This window comes from Lactuca saligna, chromosome 4 (genome assembly GCF_052625555.1).
Source record: "Lactuca saligna cultivar CGN05327 chromosome 4, ASM5262555v1, whole genome shotgun sequence".
In the NCBI taxonomy this organism is placed as follows: domain Eukaryota; kingdom Viridiplantae; phylum Streptophyta; class Magnoliopsida; order Asterales; family Asteraceae; genus Lactuca; species Lactuca saligna.
This window is the reverse complement of record NC_136420.1, coordinates 208,297,789-208,321,945: the sequence shown is the minus strand read 5'-3', so window position 1 is coordinate 208,321,945 and position 24,157 is coordinate 208,297,789. Positions and strand designations below refer to the sequence as shown.

The 24,157-nt window shown below is 34.5% G+C and overlaps 1 protein-coding gene across 1 annotated transcript; it reads right to left on the bottom strand.

The window, feature by feature from the left end:
* Positions 1-17,038: 17,038 nt before the first annotated feature.
* LOC145043292 (nucleobase-ascorbate transporter 3-like) lies at positions 17,039-23,886 on the bottom strand. The gene is made up of 14 exons (XM_078991892.1): positions 23,482-23,886; positions 22,811-22,908; positions 22,520-22,696; positions 22,128-22,228; positions 21,958-22,033; positions 21,196-21,255; positions 20,683-20,867; positions 19,857-19,953; positions 19,458-19,544; positions 19,298-19,356; positions 18,778-18,869; positions 18,615-18,692; positions 18,351-18,514; positions 17,039-17,382 (listed from the first exon to the last, which is right to left on the bottom strand). The coding sequence occupies exons 1-14, from the start codon at positions 23,630-23,632 to the stop codon at positions 17,164-17,166; spliced, it is 1,644 nt and encodes a 547-aa protein (XP_078848018.1). The 5' UTR covers positions 23,633-23,886; the 3' UTR covers positions 17,039-17,163.
* Between the last annotated feature and the right edge of the window lie 271 nt (positions 23,887-24,157).

The window sequence follows — 24,157 nt, the reverse complement described above, 5'->3', positions numbered from 1 at the left end:
TTCCCAGGACTGACCATACATCCCCAAGCTTACTTGTGATATTCAACAATCGTAATACTTTTGTTCTTGTCATTATGACACTGATTTGAGTATGAATGCAGGCATGTATACTCAATTAAATATTTTATTATTTAAAAGTATAAACTCTTGGTCAGAGTATTTTAATCCCATTGTATTTATAGTTAGTATATCTTTTATGGGTTGATATACTCAATTCACTATAAACAATGCTCTGATACCAATCTGTCACACCCTAAAACCGAGAACGGCGGAAACGTTCTGGGGCGGAGGACGTCATGTATGTATCACAACAATGTAAAGTAGTAAACAAGCAACAACATCATCCATTGCATTAATAGTATAAGTTTCAAGTACATGTGAGTTCTTTCATAGTATAAATCTACAAAATGAATATTCAAAATAAAAGACGAGTCTTGACTGCTCCATCTTCACAAAACCTGGTCGTTGTACATGTCTTATTTGTGACCTGAGAATACAAGTTATTTTGAAAGCGAGTATCAGCAATAAAGCTGGTGAATTCATAAGTATTAATGTGTCTTTGATTTGCAAAGCTGGAAAGTAAAGACTTGTAAACATTTGGAAAAAGTATGTATAAGTATGAACTGTTTGAAAGTAGTTGAAAACATTTGAACGCCCTAGCAAATACCTATGATTTCTATTAGTATAAAGAGCAGTCTTCTACCAAGACCTAACTGTTTTGAAAGTACGCATCACTGTAAATGTGATAGTTTTTCCATGTTATAAAACTATAGCCTACCTCATCGACTATGTAAATGTGTGTCACACCCCGAAAACCGAAGGCGGAAACATTTCCGGGGTTGACTCCACGTTGAGTATCAAATCCAATGCACATAGTAAGTAAAGTAGAACAACCAATACATTACATAATAAAAGTTTTACAAAGTTTGTACAGTTGTGATACATAATATATATAAACAAAAAGAAACGGATCTTCATGTACACCGTCTTCAAGCAAAAAGGATCTTCGGGTACCTGTTCTAACGCTGACCTGAGAACACAAGCGGTTTGAAAATCAGCATAAAGCTGGTGAGTTCATAAGCGGTTTTTGTTTGTGAAAATGTTTTGAGTTTCCTTTCTGTTTCTAAAATGTTATGTACACCAAGAAAATCCCGTATTTTCTTAAAAGTTGGTTATTGTTTCACAAATGTAAGGTATAGTAAGTTTGTACACTGAAAACATGTCTACTCATGTGAAAATGTATAGTTGGTTATCTGACTTGATAAACTGTTATGTTTACTTATCATGTGTTACCAGGAAAGTCCCATACTTTCCTTATTGTATATTACCAATTGTAAAAGATGTAATGATATCCAGTTTGTTACTCTTTCTAATTATGTAAGTGTTACCCAGGAAAGCCCCATGCTTTCCTGCATGTTGGTTTCTAATGTAAACGATGTTAAAGATGTAAGAAATGTAATCGTGATTAAGTTTCATGTTTTCCCCAGGAAAGTCCCGTACTTTCCTGATTGTTAGTTACAAAACGTGAAAGATGTAAAAGATGTATAAGGTGGTTCATTATTACTATAAGTAAATCTCTGTTATCCTAATTGCGAGTTCCATAACCATACAATTGACTAAAACCTGTGGCAATAAGTAGTCCACATGTGGCAATAAGTCGTCCATATACTTATGACTTTCGTCACCCTTGAACCATTTCGGTTCGGCTGTAGCTAGCAGCCAGGTGTGGGGTAGTCAGCCTCGTATAGATCTATACACTCAAGTCACGCTCTCTAAATACCAGAGATTCTGGTTATGGGTGTAGTCCTCCACTCGCGTATCTCGGTGGAGTGTTCTCCGAGGACGTGTCTCCAATCATACAGGATTAACAAATTTACTAGTAATAATAGGATAGTCCTCCACTCGTGTATGTGTGTAGGATGTTACCGAGGACAAAACAGTGCACATGTATTATTCAAACGTCTAATATCATGCTTTTAACTGATAAATTGTGGAAAACCATTTGTGAAATATATGTAAATCATAACAGTTTAAAGACCTATTTCACAAATATATATGACGTGATCTGCATGATAAATTGGTTATCAGTTGTGGAAATCAGTAATAAAAGCATATGAAATATGAAACACACATTTGAAAACATGTTTTTGAGTACAAGAATTCCCTTGTACTTTGCTTGTGTTCCCCCTGAAAACAGTGAAAACAGTACAAAAAGGTAGGGGTATGAACTCACCGGACTCGGAAACGTGTCGGTTTTGAATACTAGACGTTGGTTCGGGGTTTGATTACTCGCGATGTCCCTATGTAAAATGATATAATGTTCATATATATACAATTAGAGATACATTCACTAATCATATGGAACATTACACTCCAATGAAGTTAAACACCTCAAAACGAGCGTTTGGAGTAACCCGGGTGACATCTTCGGACGTGTAATGACACTAGGGACTTGGGACTTGAGTTTACTCCCCAAGAGTAAACATTTCAAAGAGTTTACAACCATAGAACACACACATACATGATTTTACGGCCGTAAACTCATGTGGGTGTGATTTTGGGTGTTTAATGGCTTAAATGGACATGGGGATTGTTGGAATGGATTTCTAAAATGCCTTGGAATGGATTGTATGAAACTTTAACACTTAAATGGGAGTTTACAGCCACCCCATAAGAGTTTACGGCCGTAAACTCACCTATGGCCAAGGAAAATTGATTTGAGCTTCAAAGGACAATCACATGTGATTCTAGAAATTTATACAAGCCATTTGAGTGTATTTGATGCATCATTAACATGATTTTATGAGTTTACGGCCAAGGGTATGTTCCTAGGCCATAAACTCTTATAAGTGACAATTTTGATGTGTTTAAAACCCTTAAACTATTTTTAGATGCATCTAGATTTTACCACAAGGCCATTGGTTGAGTTTCAAGGCATTTGGACATGATTTAAGGCACTAAATCCCCAATTAAGAGGAGTTTACGGCCCAAGAATGTGTCTTGGCCGTAAACTTACTTTTGTCCCTTAAAATCAATGTTTTAATTGTTATAAGTCCCTTCCATTAAGTCATTAAACCATTACTAATGTCCAACATTGCTTAGGAGGGGTTTTAGGGCTTAAAAACCCTTGCTATATGAGTTTACGGCCCATGAAGGCTCCATGGCCGTAAACTCATGAATGTAGTCTTAAATCATGCTTTGAACTCGAATTTTAAGGCTAAGAAGGTTACAATACAAGCTAGGGAAAGTACCTTAGAGATTTGAAGCCTTAAATTTGAGTTTTGATCCCTTAAACTTGGATAAGGAGAGGGGTTGGAAGTGTTTAATGGTAAATTGGCCAAAGGCTTCAAATGGAGTCTTAAACACGTTTATATAGTGTTTAAGTTTTGGAAACGGTGGAATTCTACCCGATACCGGCGTTAGACGAGGCTTTTGGTCGTACCCGATTTAGTTGTCGTAACCCGATACGGTAAATTCTAGAATTATTCCGATCACTAAAATTGGGTGTTAAAATGTTTTCTAAATGTATTAAGACACCCATTAAGTCATTTTAAATGTGTACTAGTTAATGACTTAATTAAATAGGAGATCGGAAATCGAATTTGGAAACGACGATTGGTTGCGCGAATTGTACTACGAAAGAGTTACAAGAAATGATACGGAAATTTTCGGGTTGTTACAATGTGTCACAAAATAAAGGTAGTAATATAATTATATAAGTATTATTCTACCTCATCGTTTATGCGAATGTATAACAAAGTAAAGGTAATGAACTAATAACTTAAATATTATCCTTTGGTACTAGGATAAACACGACATAGGAATTGTCGAATAATATTAATTGTAGTCATCCGAAAATGTACATTTACCTCTGTTACCAACAGTTGGGTGTAGGAATAGTTAGTCCCTTAAAGTATACCTATAATGGTATCAATCGTAGACATCCGTAGATGTGCATTTACCTCTGTAGCTAACAGAGGTTATAGGAATGGTAAGTCCCGAAATGTTTGTGACAGATCCTATGTAATAGTATCTATTAAACGTATTAATGTAGACGTGTTCATGTAAGCGTATCTCTATAAACGTATCAATGTAAACGTACCTCTGTAAGCGTATCAATGTAAACGTATTCATGTAAGCGTATATACAAAAATGTACTCATGTAAGCGTATATATGTAAACATAGTCATGTAACATGTAATGTATTAGTATAGACTCATGAATGAACTGACTCTTGTGTGATTCCTTGTACCTGGAATTGTAAGTAGTATCTCCTAACTATACCTATTATAGTTACTAGTAATGTACGAGTATAACCAGAAGTATACCTTTGCTACTCAAAGGTACTGAACTGACTAATGGAACCTTTATACCTATATATGTATACATGATATATAAATAATATTTAGACAACATTCGGACAAGCAACCGATACCCTAAGGCCACATCCCAATGAGGAAAAGGAAATAAAGCAAGCTAACCGTCCTAAGTCCTTTAAACATTACTTATATAACTATACATATATGGGCATACATTTGACAATATAAAAGCGTAAAAGAAGTTTTCTAAAACCTTTGAAAAGTTTAATAATAAGAAACGATGACCTGATGTCAGTTTATAAAACGATTGCAAGTATTTTATAAAACGATGACCTTGTTAGTTAGTGAGGACTAACTTCCACTTGGCTCCTAATCTTAACTTGATGCATCTTGGCTTATCCTCTTGTTCAAGACCTAATTCATTACAATCTAATCTTTAATGCATCAATTCAACACTACCACTTGTTATGGTTTCAAACCCTAAATTCTCATTTATAGATTTCACCTTTGAAATCACATATAGAGCTTGTTAATAGCTTCTAAACTCTTGATTAACATTAATAACAAGCTTTGTTAACACAGTCTTACATAATCAACTTAATTCATCAAAACACCATTAAGCCCTAACTACCTTAGTGATGGAGAAGATGATTACCTCATGGGTTTTCAATGTTCAATCCAAGCATAAACACCCTTTTGCCACTTGACCCTTCATCAAACTCTAAATTATCGTAGCTCATCCCTAGATGGTTGGGTTTTGTTTATAACGATAATGGACCCTAATTAATGTTTTCATTTGTTTGGACATCGCGTCGTGGTGAACTCTTTACTGCGCCGTGGTGGCCATTGGAATTTGGTCACTAGCAGCTCACTTACGCCACTACGCCATGGTATTCTGCTTACCACATCGCGGTACCTGGAGATCAACAAAGTGCATTGCTTATTCTATTCCAACTTTCCTACAATCTTCTAACAATCATAACTTCTTCATTTCTAACTTATTTTTTACTATCTTTATATCCACGCAAAGGTGAAAAAATATTATACAATAATGTTAAGTCATTTAGAACTGAATTAATGTGGGTCTTAATCTATTAAATCACAAAATTGGCCCAAAATCATAAAATTACCCACTTTACCCTTTTGACCAAAATGCATCTTCTCGTGCATTCTTTCTTTTGAACTTACTCATACTACCTCTTCTAAGTTACTTAAACTCATCTTGTCCATTTTCATGAACTCATAACTTTAAAAACTTATCAGATTCCTCTAAATAGCCATTTTTCCTTTTGGTCAATATTTGACGAAAACTCAAATCTCTTTAAATGTCAAGTTCTTACAATCTACCCTCTTTAAAGAGATTTCATCCACTAAATATTTTCTTACTCTCTTGGTCATTTTGTAACTTAATGATATTTCTAAGGTTATTCTCTTCTGTATCCTGATAACCCGAAATATCATCCCACTTTTTAGTTCTTTGCATTTTTAATGCAATTGCCAAACTATTATCATCTATCTACTTAAAATGGTTGCTCTTGGACATGCTACTACTCTATCTTCTCTTATGAAATCTCATTGCATACTTAACACCATTTCTCATCTTTTTTCCCATTTTTCATAACCATATGCCTAAACTTACATTTTTTATTATTTCTCTCACAATTATGGTTTCAAACCAACACACTTCTTAATCCATCTACTCTTAGGTAAGTTGCTAACCCACTGAGCATCAACTGTGCCATTGTAACTCCATAACAGGTGGTTACCCACCACTTCTTAAATTGTTTATGAAGTGTTACACGTAATCACTTCACCTTCATTCTAAAGTGTTGTATCTAAAGGATTTTAAGCATAACTACAAATCTTATATGTTTATGCAACCGTATTGCTTTCGATCTATGTTTTTCACTAGTTGAACATGCAAACTTGAATACCAAAGTAAAACCCTAGAAACTAGTATATAGTTCTAAATTTTCACAAAAATAGGGTTTATATTTTTACCTTACTTGTTATGTAGTAATAACAAGAACACCTTGAAGATCTTTGACTCTTGAAAGCAAGTGCCTTCAATGTGACGCCTCTAATGGCTTAAAACACTCTATGCAAGAAGGTGAGAATGAAAGAAGATGGATGCACCAGAATTTGGCTCTTTTGTGGTTAGAAGGTAGTCGCCAAAAATCATAAGGATAACCCTCCTTATATACTTGTGATTGCTTAGTCCCAAAGCTAGGGTTTAAAGGTGGAAAAATTAATTCCCTGCTTAAGGCCAAAGCAGCCCATGAACCCCCATTAAGGATCCTTGGACGAAAACTTATAGGGCACCCTATAATTTTCATCCACTCCTTTCCATGAAGTCCTGGAGCCCAGTTTCAAAACTATCAATGATTTTCAAAACAGCCCCTGTATTATTAATCAGTTCCTTTAATCCCAAAATTAATTCCAAATTTATTTCTGATTAACTACTAATTAATAATACGATTTCTAATTAACATATTATTCTTATAATATATTAATAAATCATCTTAAGCATCAATTTATTATTCCAAATAATAAATTCAACTCTCTCTCCATAGTCATCCTGTAAAGTTTCATGAGTGAAGGAAATCCAAAAGGACTTGTGCTACTATCAATTCAAGTAAATACCAATTATAGTTATGGGCTTAGAAACCTAATACAACAGTCTCCCACTTGGATAAGTCTAATAACTATGATTGCAAGTATAACTTCAAAAATTGATTAGCACATTGTAGCTTTCAAAAGCCGCGAACAAACTCGGACCTAGTCAGTTGTGTGTCGTTAGATAAGGGATCATATAATCCTCTATTCTACAAGATATTATCTGGACAAATGACATGGAATGAAATCATTCTCATTGTTTAATTATTTCCCGATCTTTGATTTGTATGACAAGGATCTTATTTGAACACATCAATTCAGTCCTGACCGGGATCGGCACATAAGTCAACACAAAATCATCGAGGGGCCCAAGATATCGCTTTTTCCCCTTAGGGAAAAAAGGAAAAAATAAACTTTGACTTATATGTTTGTACTATTTACTCGTCAAATCATACACAACAATACATTTTATAGCATCAAGTTACTGATGCGTTTACACATTATCAATACACAACCAACTAGTAAACAACAACTCATATATCTTGGTTTATAGATTATACAATATTATCGTCTCATAATTACTTGTGATAAATTCCATGAAGTAATTCAATGAACATGGGTTTAATCTAATACTCAAATCCCCATTTTAGGAGTACTCGTGAACCTTGAAGCAAACCATTGCTATGTCTAAACACTTAGACAATCTAAAAGCAATTCATAATAGTCTTAATTTACTAGTTACTTCCAAAGTATGATCGAATGTGGATAATTTGAATAACCCAATTATTTGAGAAGTAAAACATGCAAAGGTGAAACACAATGATAAACAATTGACAAAAGATAGTAAACAATACTTATAAATAAATCTCTAATATTTAATCATCAAATGTAAATTACATTTATATTGTTACAAGTTTTTGAATATCTATCTAATCACTAAAATTAATATCATCCTTCAGACCAATGCTCCTTGCATGCTGAACATGCTTGATCCTGCTTAGACCCTTTGTGAGGGTATCTGCAGGATTCTCTTCTGATGATACCCTCATAACAAAGAGGAGTCCTTATTCTACCTAATGTCTAATGAAATGGTATTTTCTGTCGATATGTCTGGATCTACCATGATCCCTTATTTCCTTGGTTAAGGCAACCACTCCTTCATTATTGCAGAAAATCTCCATAGGTTCCTTTATAGCTGGCACTACTCCAAGATCTCCGATGAAGTTTTTCAACCATATAGCCTCCATTGACCCTTTTCTCGTAGCTATATACTTGTATTCACATGTTGAATCAACTACGGTTTCCTGCTTGGAACTTTTCCAAGTCACAGCTCCTCCATTAAGGGTAAATACCCAGTCTGACTGAGAACGGAAGTTGTCTCTGTTATTCTGAAAGTTGGCATCACTGTACCATGTAACTCTTACGTCATCACTATCACCAAGAACAAGGACCCATTCCTTCGTCCTTTGCAGATACTTAAGAATGTTCTTAACCACTCTCCAGTGAGCCTTACCTGGGTTTCCCTGATATCGACTAACCATGATCAAAGCAAAATCTACATCAGTGCGAGTACATGTCATAGCATATATGATCGATCCAACAGTGGAAGCATATGGAACTCGACTCATTTCTACTATCTTGGCATCAGTACTCGGGCTTTGAGTCTTACTTAGCTTGGTGTTGCTCTGGATGGGTAACTCTCCTTTCTTGGAATTCTCCATGATAAAACACTTTATCACTTTATCCAAGTAAGTACTTTGACTAAGTCCAATTAGTCTTCTACCACTATTTCTCAAAATCCTTATTCCCAGAATATAAGCAGCATCTCTTATATCCTTCATAGAAAACACTTTCCAAGCTAGGACTTAACTTCCTTCAAAGTTGGAATGTCGTTTCCTATCAACATACAATACTAGAAAGCTAACTATACTCCCACTATCTTTGACACACATAGGCCTCATCTTCACTTCTAGAGAAATCAAACTCTTTGACTTTCTCATTGAAGCAAATATTCCATCTGCGAGAATCTTGATTCAATCCATAGATTGATTTCTCAAGCTTACACACTTTATTGGGGTACTTAGCATCCATAAAACCTTCTAGCTGATTCATGTAAACATCCTCATCCAACATTCCATTAAGGAAAGTGATTTTGACATCCATCTGCCATATTTCATAATCATGAAATGTAATTATAGCTAGCATAACCCTAATATATTTTATCTTAGCCACCGGTGAGAAGGTCGCATCATAGTTAACCCCTGGGATTTGAGTAAAGCCCTTCATAACCAGTCGTTCCTTGAATGTATGTACCTTTCCATCCATGTTAGTTTTCTTTTTGAAGATCCATTTGTACCCAACTGTCTTACGACCTGATACATTGTCAACCAAGTTCCAAACCTGATTGTCATACATGGACTGGATCTCGTTGTCCATTGCCTCTTTCCATTTAGCAGACTCAAGGCCTGCCATGGCTTCTTTAAAGTTAGAAGGTGCATCTAAATTTACCAGTGTATTATCACTGATAAACGTATCACCATTTGAAGTAATATGGAAACTATAAAACTCTGGTGTCATTCTAACTCGATTGGAACGCCTAAGAGGTAACGACTCATCAATTGGTTCAATATTAATTTCCTCCTCGGGTTGAGCGTTAGTGTTAGAGGTTCCTTCATCACTTGACTCTTGAATTTACTCAAGATCAATTATACTCCCACTATCCTCTTTGCATGTGATCTCTCTCTCACGAAAGACTCCCCATCGTGCTACGAAGACCATGTTCTCACTAGGTCTGTAGAACAAGTATCCAAAGGACTTATGTGGGTAGCCGATGAAAATATATCGCTCACTTCGAGGCTTAAGCTTGTTGTGAGTCTCTCGTCTAACAAAAGCTTCACAAACCTAAACCTTGATGTGTGCCAACGAGGGAACCTTTCATGTCCACATATTGTGAGGTGTTTTGGCAACCTTCTTTATCAGGACTAGATTAAGAATATGGGTGGTAGTCTCCAAGGCAAACCCCATAATGATATCGAAAGTGAAGCTCGACTCATCATGGAATGAACCACGTCCAACAAGGTTTGATTATGCCTCTCAGCCACACCATTAAGAAAATGGGCGACAATCTCCAAGGTTTGATTAAGAATATGGTCGGCGGTCTCCAAGGCATACCCCTAAAAAAGTTCCAAACAAGAGACAGTGGTTGATTCTACCTGTGAATCAGAGTACATAGCGGAGAGCGAAGCATCAAAGGAGGAAATTTGGTTAAAGAACTTCATCGGAGACCTTGGAGTTGTTCCAGCCATCAAGGAGCCAATGGAAATTTTCTATGATAATGAAGGAGTAGTTGTCGTGCCAAAGGAACCAATAATTTCTATGATAATGAAGGAGTAGTTGTCGTGCCAAAGGAACCAATAGATCATGGCAGATCAAGACAAATAGATAGAAAATACAATTTCATCAAACATAAGTAGAAGAAGGTCACCCCGTAGTGAAGTGGGTATCATCAGAAGAAAATCATGTAGATCCTCTCACAAAGAGTCTGAGTAGGATCAAACACATTTAACATGCTAGGAGCATTGGTATGATAAATGATATTAGTTTTAGTGTTTAGATAGTTAGTTTGAAACTTGTAACAAGTAAATGTAATTGACTTTTGGTGATTATATAATAGAGAATTATTTATGAGTTTGTTTACTACCTTTTTCCAGTTTTTTATTATTGTGTTTCATTTTTGCATGTTTTACTTCTCGTATATTTCGATTATTCAAAAGTCCACAGCCGATCGTACTTTTGGAAGTAAGTACAGAATTAAGATTGTCATGAATTAGATTGTAGATTGTCTAAAGAGTTTTAGACATATCAATGGTATTGCTGCAATGTTCATGAGTACTTTGAAATGGAGATTTATGTATTGGATTAACCCACACTCAAAGAATTTCTTCATGGAATTCATCACGAGTAATTCTGAGATGATAATATCTTATAATCTTAAAACATAGATATATGAGTTGTAGTTTACAAGTCAGTTATGCATTGATGATACATAAATGCATCAGCAACTTGATGTTATAAAACATATTGTTGTGCATGATCTAATGAGTAAATGGTGAAAGTGTATAAGTTGAAGTTTATTTGTTCCTTTTGCCTTAACAAGAAAAGCAATATCTTTGGGCCCCTTGGTGATTTGGTGTTGACTTGTAGTGTTAGGCCCGACCAAGACTAAATTGATCTGTTCGATTAAAAGTTCTATGTCATTACAAATCAGAAATCATGAAACGAAGCATTGGACAACGAGATTGATTCTATTCCATGTAGGGGTGAGCAAACCCAAACCAAAAAACCGAAAAAACATATTAAAACGGATGAAACCGGAACCAAAAAAACTGAAACCGAAGCAAAACCGATGGTTAGGGTTTGATATTTTTAAAAACCGAAAAATTAGGTTCGATTTCAGTTTTTACCCAGAAACCGACCCATCCAACCCGAGAAACCGACCCATACTTAAAATCGACAAACCGTCCCAAGAAAACGACCCATCCAACCTGAGAAACCACCCATACTTGATTGTGTTTTGGTTGTAATAGACTATTTCAGGCTTTAGTTGTAACTTGTAATAGACTATTTGTTGTAAGACTCATGTTTTTTGAAGTATTTAACTTAAATCTAGTGATTTTTGAAGTACTTAGCTTGTTGTTTCGTTTATGGAAAACGCGTTAAAACCCAAAACCCATAAGTTTAAACCCATAACCCATGAGTATATGGGTTGGACCCAAGAAACCAAAAACCGCCCAAACCGACTTCAGAACCTAAGAAACCGAACCGACCAGAAACCGATCCTATTGGGTTCTAAAAACCAGAAATCGACTATTTATGGGTTGGGTTGGGTTTGGGTCCAAAACTGAACCATACACAACCCTAATTCCATGTCTCATATCCGAATGATATCTTGCAGAACAGAGGATTATATGATCACTTATCTTAGGACAGGTGACTGACTGGGTTAGAGTTCGACTGAAGTGAAATTGTTCCATAGTTGAACAAGAGGCATTCTAAAACCTCCTTTAGGCCTTGAATGGTTTTATGGAGGCTCTAGGGTTTCTAGAATTATCCATGTGGATAATTAAGAAGCTGGATAATTACCAAATCAAAGATAATATTATTATATTGGTTTTGGGTTTATCTAGGGTTTCCTTGCTCCACTATGTAAAGGCCCCTAGGGCTATGATTTTTGGCCACTCATACCTTAAAGAGTTTAGGCCAAAATTCTGATCTCTTCCCCATCTCTCCTTAATATCCTTCTTGCTTGTGTTGGGTGTGAACCAATAGAGGCACAACACTCGTGCTGCTTTCTTCTAAAAGATGAACAAAAGGGATTCTTGATTGTTTACTTCAACAATAAAAAAGGTATGTATTCTATCTTATGAATTCAGATTTTTGATAAGAAATTTTGTAGTTTGATAGTTCATAGTATGTTCCCTTTATGTGATAGACATAGATCCTCCATAGGTTGCATGTGCCCTAATCATTTAATTATTAAATGTTTTTCCGCTTAGAGCATAGAATTTTGTAACCTACGTTTTCCATCAGAGAGGTGTTTGACTTGTCGGAAAGTCAAGGTCGAGCATCAGCGACCTCACAGAAAGTTGCAGCCATTAGACATTCCTGTTTGGAAATGGGAAAATATTACCATGGATTTCATCACGAAGTTGCCATGGACAGCGTGAAGAATGGATTCGATATAGGTCATCGCGGATTGATTGACTAAGAGCATGCATTTCATTCTGATTCAGGCGACTATATCTACAAATAAATTGGCTGACATTTACATCAAGGAGTTTGTGGCACGACATTGGGTGCCGATTTCAGTGGTTTCAGACAGGGATGTCTGGTTTACTTCCATGTTTTAGAAGAGGTTGCACGAGGAGTTGGCTACTCGTCTTCATTTCAGCACGGCTTTCCACATACAGATTGAGCGGACTATACATACCTTGGAGGATATTCTTCGGGCGTGTGTATTGGATTTCGTTAGGAGTTGGGATATGTATCTCCCTTTATCAAAGTTTTCATATAGCAACAATTATTACCCAAGAATTGATCGGCCTCCTTTTGAGATGCTCTATGGGAAGAAGTGCAGGACTCCGATATGTTGGGGTGAGGTCAGTCAGCGATTCAAGGGGAGCATTGAGGTGGTGCTCAAGACTACTGAAATGATTGAGCATGTTCAGGGTAGACTCCAGATAGCTCAGAGTCTGCAGAAGAGCTATATCAACAAGCACCGATCAGATCTAGAGTTCCAGCCTGGCGATATGGTTCTCCTGAAGGTGTCAACTTAGAAAGGTGTCATCCGATTCAAGAAGAGGGGTAAATTAAGCCCTAGATATACCGGTCATTTCAGGGTTTTGGCTAGGGTGGGAAAGGTTGCTTATCACTTGGATCTTCCCGAGAAACTTAGTCAAATCCATATCATGTTTCACATCTCTCAGCTGCGGAAATCTTTGGTTGATGATTCTGTGGTGATTTCATTTGGAGGATATTTAGGTGGATGATCGCTTAAATTATATCGAGAGACCGATTACCATCATTGACAAGAAAATGAAGGCTTTGCGGAATAAGTCAATGGATTTGGTAAAGGTGCATTGGTAGCACCACAAGGGTTCATAATAGACGTGGGAGCCCGAGGATGAGATGACTGAGCATTATATGGAGTTTTTCGTAGCGGTGGACTTTCAAAAGGAAGTTTGATTCAAGTGGGGGAGAATTGTAACAATTGCAATTCAGGTATTTTTCATTTTATCCCTTCATTTAAAAATCTTTGCAATTTTGTCCTTAGTTGAGTACGTTGGGTGTGCTCTAGGAGTACGCAGGGCGTACTGGCTCGATGGCTTCGTCGCGGAGGCACCCCACATATATGTGGTGTACGTGGAAGTAACCAGGGCGTATGGTCGGATGAGGAAAACCCTAATTTTTTAGGGTTTGTACCCTATTTAAACACCTTAAGTTGCTCCTAGACTTTCTTATGACCAACCTCTACCTCTCTAAACCCCAAGAATGAAACCCTAATTTCCTTTTGAGTGTTTTGAGCTTGGAAGTGAACTTTTAAGGTGTTTTTGGTGATCTTGAAGGAAGAAGAACTCTTGGAAGTTGCATTGGTGCCCTAGAGCTTGTGGATCCAGAACCATCACTAACTTGGAAAGCTTTTTGAGTTATAAAGCTTTTAACTTGATGATTCATTTTGACAGATCTAGTTAGGGCTTTGTTTTGTGCTTTTTATCATCCTTTAAGCCATATAGGGGAGTATGAGCTACTCCAAAAGCTAAGGATGGTATATCGGTCCCTTGTTCATAAAAATGCAATCTTGGTGTGTTATATTGGACCATGAATGAGTTAGGGTTCTTAATATGGGTTTTATTGAGTATTGGGTCTTATTAAGACATCCAAAGGAGTAAAGTTGCCAACTTTATGCGTTAAGACATCATTTAGGATCAAATCTGAGAATTTGACTTAGTGGCTTAACCGATTAAGCACTTAATGGTGAGTTAGGTTAGTTGTGGAGTAAGTTAGGCATACCCAGCTCGTACGTAGGGCATAAGTTTGAGTACGCCGGGCGTACTCAACAACCATTACCTTTTTTTGACTTTTAAGATTTGGGCCATATTTGGACTGCTAGGGAGTTGGGCCTTGTTCTTCTAACTTTGGGTCATTGTTAGGTTTTGGTCCTTCTTGGATTTGGGTCATACCCCGAAGACTTATTATACATCCTACTTCGCAACAACCTTGCATCTTACTCCACAACTACCCTAGAGTCTTCATAGCTACCCAATAGACCCACTCTACAACTGCCATGCATACTTACTCTACAGCCTGCTCTTCATACTTACTCCTCGTGCTTAGTCTACATAATGGCAACGAGTTCAAAAAGAAGATCATGCTCTGTAACTCAACAATAAATATATATTTTTGAATGGTTGTATCATTCTGTTCGAATAAAAAGTAATAAAGTATCAAAAGGTGGATCATTCACATGTGAATGACCGACTACATAACAAGGGTATAATAAAATGCACAAGTGGAAGATCGAAATAACCATATGTTATGATGATTAATAAAAGATTATCATTCACATTAGAATTACCAACTATATATCATTTTTGCACCATCTTACTTAAGTGAAATAAAAAGATTCATATGTGATTATGTGAATGATGAATTAATGATATTCATTCACATGTGAATGGTAAATAAAAATGATGTTGGAGTAACCAACATAAGAGAATGACCATGAAATTACAAACCGATGATCCATAAAAATGAAACATAGGCTTTCGACATATAATGAGTAAATGAGAAAAATGCGTACAATCCATAATAAAATAATATAAGAAGTATGTTAATCATTCGTATGTCAATGTCTAACTATATATGATACTTGGAGTATTATACTCCACAAATGAATGTCCATGTGATCACTGATCACATGTTAATGATTTATCCTTGTTATTATAAATATATACAATAGGTAACCTTGGTTTTCATCCACAATGTACAACTATAGCAATGCATAAATTACATATTTAACACTTCCATTTTATATAATACGTCACTTACAACCCTTATTTTGTAAATGTTACTTTCATCCCTCAACTTTTTCTAATTTGTTAGTATATTTTATACCTCCCTATTTTAAAATGTTACTTTCACTCTTTTAACTTTGAACTCTATAAAATATCATTATTGCTACTTGCATTTTCTAAACTTTCGTGTTTATCCCATATAATATATATAGTTTGATTTTCTTTAATAACTTTTGTTCATTAACTTTAAAAAAAATGACTTGCTTTTGCTATGCATGTATCAGTATAAATTAAAGGTGGTCAACATTTGAATGTATTTCAATTACGTTTCGATTAATTTTTTTGTATGTTTTGGTGTTTATTTTTATATACGTTTCTTATATATGAGTCGGGTCATATATAATACATTTTCTATTATTTAAATTTTTTTCGTTAATTAAAAAAATTTACATTGTTACAACAAAAACATGTTAAAACCAACATAAACATGTTAAAACCCGCAGCTGTTTTGGGCTTAAATATGAGAACATAGCCTAAAATGTTTTTTTGATGACCTTTCACAATTTATATTTAATGAATCGCATGTGAATGGCTTGTGGTCGACCCAGATGTGTTGGGCATTAGGTGCCCCTCGCCCATATGGTTGAGGGTTCATGTGGACAAAATGGTAGATTTAGGAAATCATCTGAATTTGTCGATATAAAAAATGTACATATAAGCGTGTTTTGCATGCAACTTTTAGAAGCTTTCATCTTTTAACTTTCTAAGAAAAAAAAACTTGAAAAAAAAAACGTAGTTTGGCCATAGAGCTTTTAGCTAAAACAAAAACTTCAAATCAAAAAACAAAAAACTACTTCAAATAGTGTTTCACGAAAAATAAATAAATAAGTAAATAAATTTTGCAAATCAACTTAGTTACCTATTTTTAAATCAATGGTTTGTTTCAGATAAGCAATTTTATATTTTTATATAATTTTATATGTTTTAAAAGCTTCAGCCGTATTTCTCGAATTCCATCGTAGTCACATTTATAAAAATGAAAGTATGCCTTAAAATCTCACTTTTTGAATGCCAACAAGTCAATTATTTTCAGAAAATTTTCTCTTGACAATTTTTAAAATCATTATGAAAGAGCTTTCCACAACTTTTACACATTCATTTCGGCTTACACTATTCTATAATGTCTTCTTTTGCTCCTTTAGTAAGCCACAACCCAAAAATAAAATAAATAAATAAATAAATAAATAACGTCATTTCCTAATCTATCATAGTGATCAAACGTCCTAAAATATACCAACAATGAACTTGTGTGAAAGACAATCATTTCTTCATTTCCATGCTTATCTAGCATTTTGTAACATTACCAACTTACTAACGCAGGTGAAATTTAATTTTTATAAAAATTATTAGATTAAACACACATCCAAGTATCAAATTACTTCCATCTAAAAACATTTGATTAAAGTATATTGACATATCATTTCCACCTATAAAACTTTTCATATGGCAACAAAAGCTTAAAAGAGATCATTAAACAACCAAAAAGAACTCTACTATACTAAATGATGAAAAAACCAATAAAAACATACAAAAGTCACCCTTTGGTTCATGGATCTTGAATTTCAACAATCACTTATATTTAACAAAAGTAGCCTCTAAAGAAACCTCGTAGGAATACGATCACTAATCCTAATGGGAAAACTATAAAACTCATCATTTCTACTATCACCTTTCTTGTGTTGGAATGGGGCCCACCATGGTACCCCTCTCTCATCATGTGTATGATGGGCATCTAGTGTATTGTCTAGCAAAGTCCCAATCATCAATGCCACCATTGGACCCGAAGCAAATATGGTGTTCAATATATCATTAAACTGCATACAAAACCATTTTGAAAGTTAGAGAATAAACATAAATGTTGAAGTTGAAAAGGATGTACTTTCATTTATTTATGTATAATAGCATACTACTTATAATTTTTTTTTTTTCTATTGTGGTGTTGTAGTTTATATTTTATTTTTTTAATGAGGCATTGTACTTTGAAAAATATACCAATTTATAGCATTGTGCATTCGACTTCTCTTTTCTTATTACATGTCTTATACTTTAAAAAATTGTACAAATTATTTCAGTTTAGAGTAAATTACAAGAATGGTCCCTATGGTTTGGGTAATTTGCCTGTTTGATCCCTAACTTATTTTTTTAACTCGGAAGGTCCGTACTGTTTGTTTTTATTATGCGTTTGGTCCCTACTGTTTGTTTTTGTTATGCGTTTGGTCCCTATCTTACCTAAAAATACTATTATTTAAATAGGTAAAAATGATGGGGTAAGTAACGTAAGTTGATGGGACGGGGTTGGAAGTGTGTTTATTTAAATAAATTTAAAAAATCAAGGGTAAAATAGTCTTTTTAGGTAAGATAGGGACCAAGCGTGTAACAAAAACAAACAGTAGGGACTTTCCAAGTTAAAAAAATAAATTCGGGACCAAACGTGCAAATTACCCTAAACCATAGAGACCATTCGTGTAATTTACTCTTCAGTTTATATTTTGATGACAATTGTAATAATTGGTAAAAAACTTTCTAAAGTACGACACTTTAATAGGAACAAATCATGAAACTTTGTTGCTATTTTTAGCATTTAGTGAGTGCTTTTGAAACTCCTTATTGGCTTTTTGGAAAAGCTAAGAATTCCTGACTTTTTGAAAGTCATTTTTTTGCCTAAAAAGTTAATCTTCACCAAACACTTTTTTAACTTCTTGTCTTTTTGAAAAGCCAATAAGTTAATAAGTCATTTTAAAAAGTAAAATGTTACTATTTATTGCCCTTTGAAGTTCCTTACCCATCCACCACCCGTGTGCACGGGTCCATGGCCAGTTCCACCATCAGTGTTCATCACAAAGTATTGGGGAATTGATATCCCCAAAAACAATGCCAATCCCGTTATGTAGATATTCCTCATTGAATTATTATTTGTAAATTGAATAAACGTAACTCCAACCGCAGCTGTTCAAAATAAAAAAAAATAAAAAACAAATTTGTTAGAGCTTTTTTATTTCTTTAAAAGAAATGCAAAAATGAAAAAGGGAAGAAGTTAAGAACTCACCTACGAGGCCATAGAGGACACAGTAAATGGCTGCGAATATTGGAAGAGGAATTGATGCGAAGAAGGCTCCAAATTTCCCTGAGGAAGAACAATGAGATTTAATCATGAAATGAAAATGAAAATAAATATTAAATAAAAAGTTATTTTGGAAAAGATTGCTGACCAAATATGGCAAAGAAGAACATGAACACAGTGGATATTTGAACCACTCTTCGACTCCCAACGTGTGTTAGAGCAAGAAGTCCAACGTTCTCACTATAGTACAATGAAATTTTTAAATAAATTTAGTAAGTCAAAGTGAAGCATCTTTGAGATGTGTTTTTAACAATCAGGATGCAGAGGGCATTTACATCTTTTGTACAGACAAAAGGGACCAAGAGCAAGTCTTTCTCCTATTTTTTTGGATAGGACATTGAGGATGTAGAGGGTATTTACGTCTTTTGCACAAACAAAAGGACCAAGAGCAAGTCTTTCTCCTTTTTTTTTGTCCTATTGACAACTATCACTATCCCACCTTTTTCGATGGGACAAAAAGTTACATTTTTGTCTTATTACTATGTCAGTGTCAGTCTCATACATGTCAAACACAATAGAAGGTTGTCTTGTCTGTTATGTCATGTTATGTTATGTTATGTCATGTCATATGTAACAAAAATTGCTTTTTGAATCACAAAAGTTCTTACACAGATGCATTAGTGCCAACAATTGAACCAAATATCCCATCAAGCAGTTGACCAACACCCTATAACATTATACAACCACAAGCTATAAATTTCTTGTATATTCAAGAGACAAAAAGGGTAACAATGGAAGAAATTGAATGATTAATGGGTGTAAGTGAACCTGTAGACCAATGCTTCGACTCAGAACATGTGCCGGAGGTGGTGTGGCACCCGCAAAACGTGAAGCAGCAATAAACGTTCCAGTTGACTTTAACAAAAAACAACGATAATAAATATATATGGAAAAAAGAAAAGAGAAATATCCGTGTTATATTTCTTAATTTGTATGTTGTAAATTTGGAACATTGTACTTTCAGTTTATTATTAGGAGTTTAGGACATTATAATTTGAAGAATCTACCGATTACAGCATTAAATTTGCTTTGTGAATGATATTGCTATAATTTGATAGATTTCCAAAGTACAATGTTGAAATAGGAAGAAACAAAAGTAGGATGATAATATGCTATAAATATATAATAAACAAATCAATGAAAGTACAAGAAAAGATTTAGCAAAACCTCTACAGTTGTAACTAAAGCAGCTCCCATCATTCCAAAAACATGGCTAGCTCTGAATATAGGTGTACCCCATTGAAACGGATACGGGATCTTAATCCTATATAATTGTTGGCATAAATGTAAAGGAGTCAGAAAAAAGGTGTTTAATTAGCACTATACAAGGTTCAATGAATAGATTTTTTTGGAACTACATTATGCTCGGCTTTTTGTTGGAAATTTGCATGCAAAATATCGAATATTTGTCCATATTGCTTGATTCTGCAAACTATAGTGTTATTTTGGCACTTTTACAAAGGCTAAAAGAAAGAAATAGCAACGTGGTTTAATTTATTTGTCTATTATAGCAACCTACTTTCGTTTCGTTCTATTTCACCATTGTACTTTGAAATTTTTTTTTCTTACTAAGGCATTGTATGTTGTAAAATCTACCCAATTATACCTTTTTTCTTATTATAGCAAAGAAAATGGCTTTGTATTTAGATGGCATGACCTTGCTAAAAGTGTATATAATTGGGTATAATTTTCAACGTTAAACAAAAGTATGATGCTATAATAAACAAATCAAAGTACATTGCTATTTCTTGTATTTAACCCGTTTTACAACAATTGTTTATTTGCAATGAGGGCATTCATGTCTTTTGCAAAGACGACAGACCAAGTGCGAGTAGTTGTCCCAATTCAATGTATGCCAAACACAGTACAAAACTGCTCTATTCTGTTCCGTCATGTCATGTCATGTTATCTGCTGTCATGTCATGTCCGATCATGTGTCATGTCATGCATAACAGACGTTGCGTATAAGATTCTCAAAAAGCATAATGATTACCATGGAGCAGATGAAATAAGGAAGGAACGATCCGTACGACAACTCCGCTTGGTTATATCCCGGACATTGTTATATGCACCGGCGGCGGTTAAGATGGCGGCAAAAGCCCACACGAGTCCAATGCAGAACAACAAAGCAAATCTCTCAAGAATTGGGTGTGCAGACGGATGGAGGTGTTTCATGTACTGTAATATAAAATTTTAAATTAACCATTTTATTTTATAAAAATGGATCTAGAAAGGATTTTAATCCTACCCATGTACCTATGTATAGTTTGACTCTTGGAAGTCAAAATTACTAGAATTGACAAGGGTTGTTTTTCATTTTGAAGATCAAATGCTACATTATTGGATTTAGAAACTATAATATAACATTCTACATAGTTTTTTCAGTATATTGTACTTAAATTTTAGAAAAAAACAAAGTGACTCAAATTGACTACAAAAGTCAAACATCAACAAATAGTGGATCAATTGGAGTTTCTTTTAATTCTTAGATAGTTAGATGCAATACCTGTTGAAAGACAACCAAAAACACAAGCATAGGAAGCCCAAGCTCAACGCACGTTGCAAGCTGTAAATGAGACAATGTTGATTATGAGTTTGAGTTTTCAAAATTGATTACATACAAGAAATAGTAATGTACTTACGTTGATTTGTTATTTTATCATTATACATTTATACTTTCATTATTCTACTTTGAAAAATCAACCCATTTATAGAAATGACATTCATATAAAAAGAAATTTCAACTTTTATAATTGGGTCGATCTTTTAAAGCAAAATCTCAAAATAAGAAAAAAAAAATGAAAGTGCAATGCTAATAATCTGGTGGATTTTTCAAAATTCAATGTCACAATACGAGAATCCTGAAAGCATGATGATGTAATATAAAGAAATGAAAGTAGAATATGGTAATACGTAAATAAATGAAGGGAAATCTACAGAAAAGTCCCAAACTTTTGGGAAAAGTTTCAACAAAGTCCTAAAAGTTTTTTTTTAACAGAAAAATCCCGATTATTTATCATTTTGCCCAAATTAACAAAAAAGTCTTTTTTTATATTTGAACAACAAATGACAGATTATATGATTTTTCAAAATAACGGGATTTTTCTGTTCAAAAAAAAAACTTTTAGGACTTTATTGAAACTTTTCCCAAAAGTTTGGAATTTTTCTATAGATTTCCCATAAATGAAATACATTGCTATTTCTTGTATTTAGCTCTTTCAAATAAAATGAATCAAGGGTATAAATTATTTTGAGAACAAAAATAAACCTGTGGAAACCCCCTTCCAAATAACCCAAGACCAACCACACAAACATATGGAACAACAATAAGAGGGCTAAGTAGCCTGCACACAACAAAACAAAATAAATACTAAAACTTCAACACTAAAAAAATAAAAAAGTACAAAAACAAAGTTCAATTAGACATAGTTATATTACTTTGTGAATTCTCCCCATGCTCTGCTAAATCCAAGAAGCATATTAATGAACGATGAAATGATCAACGATCCTTGAATCGCTCTCATAGTGTGCAGAAATCTCTATTATTTAAACCATAAAAAAACCACCATCCATTAAAAAAAATTAAACAACACACCACCATAGTTCACCATGGTTGCGTTTGTTACACGGGACACAATTGGATTAGACTCCACAAAGGATGCGGAGGGCAAATTCGTCTTTTTGCATAGACAAGAAATCCCATCTTTTCGAGTGAGACAAAACATTGCAATCTTTGTCCAATTGACATCACTCTGTTCAATATCTGTCAAACACAGGACAACCTGTCCAGTCGTGTCAGATGAAATTAAAAGCTTGTCTTGAATATAAACCTCATGTTCGGATGAGAAATCTTCATCTCTGAAATCATTTATAATTGATAACACAGCTAACATATAAGCAAAAGATGGGCCCATGACTGTAGGAAGCCGAGTACCACATAATGCTTGCAAAAGGGTATTTATTCCCGACATAAACAGTAAAACTTGAATTACACGCGCTTTATCGCCCTATACGCCACAAAAGAAACAAAATTAGGGTAAATATATTGAAATTTAGACATCTTTTTATTTTTATTTTTTTATGAGTTCGAATAATAATAATAAATAAAGTGAAAGACTCACATGACTACCACCCATTTGAGGAACAAGAATGGATGCGATCATGACGATACTGCCAAGCATAACGATGTAGTGTTGGAATGCCAGAATTGCAGTTTGGGCTGCGGAATTTTAATCGAAGAAATTAGAATTTGAAATGTGGACCTTTTAAATTAAAATAAGATTCTCCAAAAAGGTGTAAAAAGTTCATGTGATTTGACCGATGAGACAAATAGGTCAACATCAAACTGTATCTGTTTTGCTCTTTTCTTTTCAGAAAAGAAGCAAGAACAATCTGTGAATTTTAGTAAAGCTTCTCCAATCGCAGGACATGGGTAATTTTTGATGTGGAAAATATAGAGATTTACGTAAGAATCGTTTAAACTTGAAGTATCTGAAAAAAAAATCAAAACTTTTTTATTTTGAAAAAGAAAGGGGTTTCTTAAACATCCAAAAGGGTGACAATAATCGGATGGTGATGGAGGGAAAGATTCATACCTTTCAAATTATAAAAATTAAAACTTTAATGAACTTTTTTAGGGATATTCAACTTCTAAAGGTTCGAATCATTTGCTAAATAGTTCTCGTACAAAATTTGTTTTAAAGAAAAAAGTAAAGATTCAAGATTTAAATATTTAAAGATTTAAAGATTTAAAGATAAAGAGATAAAGTTAGTGAAAGAGGGTAAGACAAACCCCATGAAGGATTGGAATGGATGCAGTAGTTAAGCTGGAGAAGTTGTTCGGCTGGTGGGTAAGCAGGACCTCTGGCGGCACCCAGCGGTTGCTGGACGGTGGGCGGCGGAGGCGCTGGAGCTGGTGGCTGTTGGTGTCCGTTCTCCACCATTATCAACTCTAGTGTCTACTTCCGATTGGAATCTAAAGAACACCAAGTAAATGAATCTCGAAAAGAGGAGAATGGAGTAAATGGAAATGTATGAGATAGGTTGGAAGAGTTTGGAGTTTTCTTGGGAAGAAGAAACGAGTAAGTTAGAAGTAAATTAAAAAAGAATTTCGGAGAAAAGAGCGGAGAGGAAAACCAGATCCTTAACACGTTCAAACAGCCTATAAAATAATGTGTCCTGATACTGATAGAGAAAAGTGAGAAGACCCTGGGGGAGTGTCTCTAGACGTAAACGCATGGGCAATTTGCCATGGACCCACTTTCGGGTCGATATATTAATAGGATATATCAATGGGTTATGGGATACCTTAAAATGATTGAATTTTAAATATTGGCATGGTTATGTGATTGAGCTTTTAATTTGGTTTGAAAGGGAAGAGATGGATAATCTAATTGAATCGAAATTGAATTGGGATAAAATCAATTTTTAACTTTGGTTTTAGACCAAACCAAATTATAAATTTAATT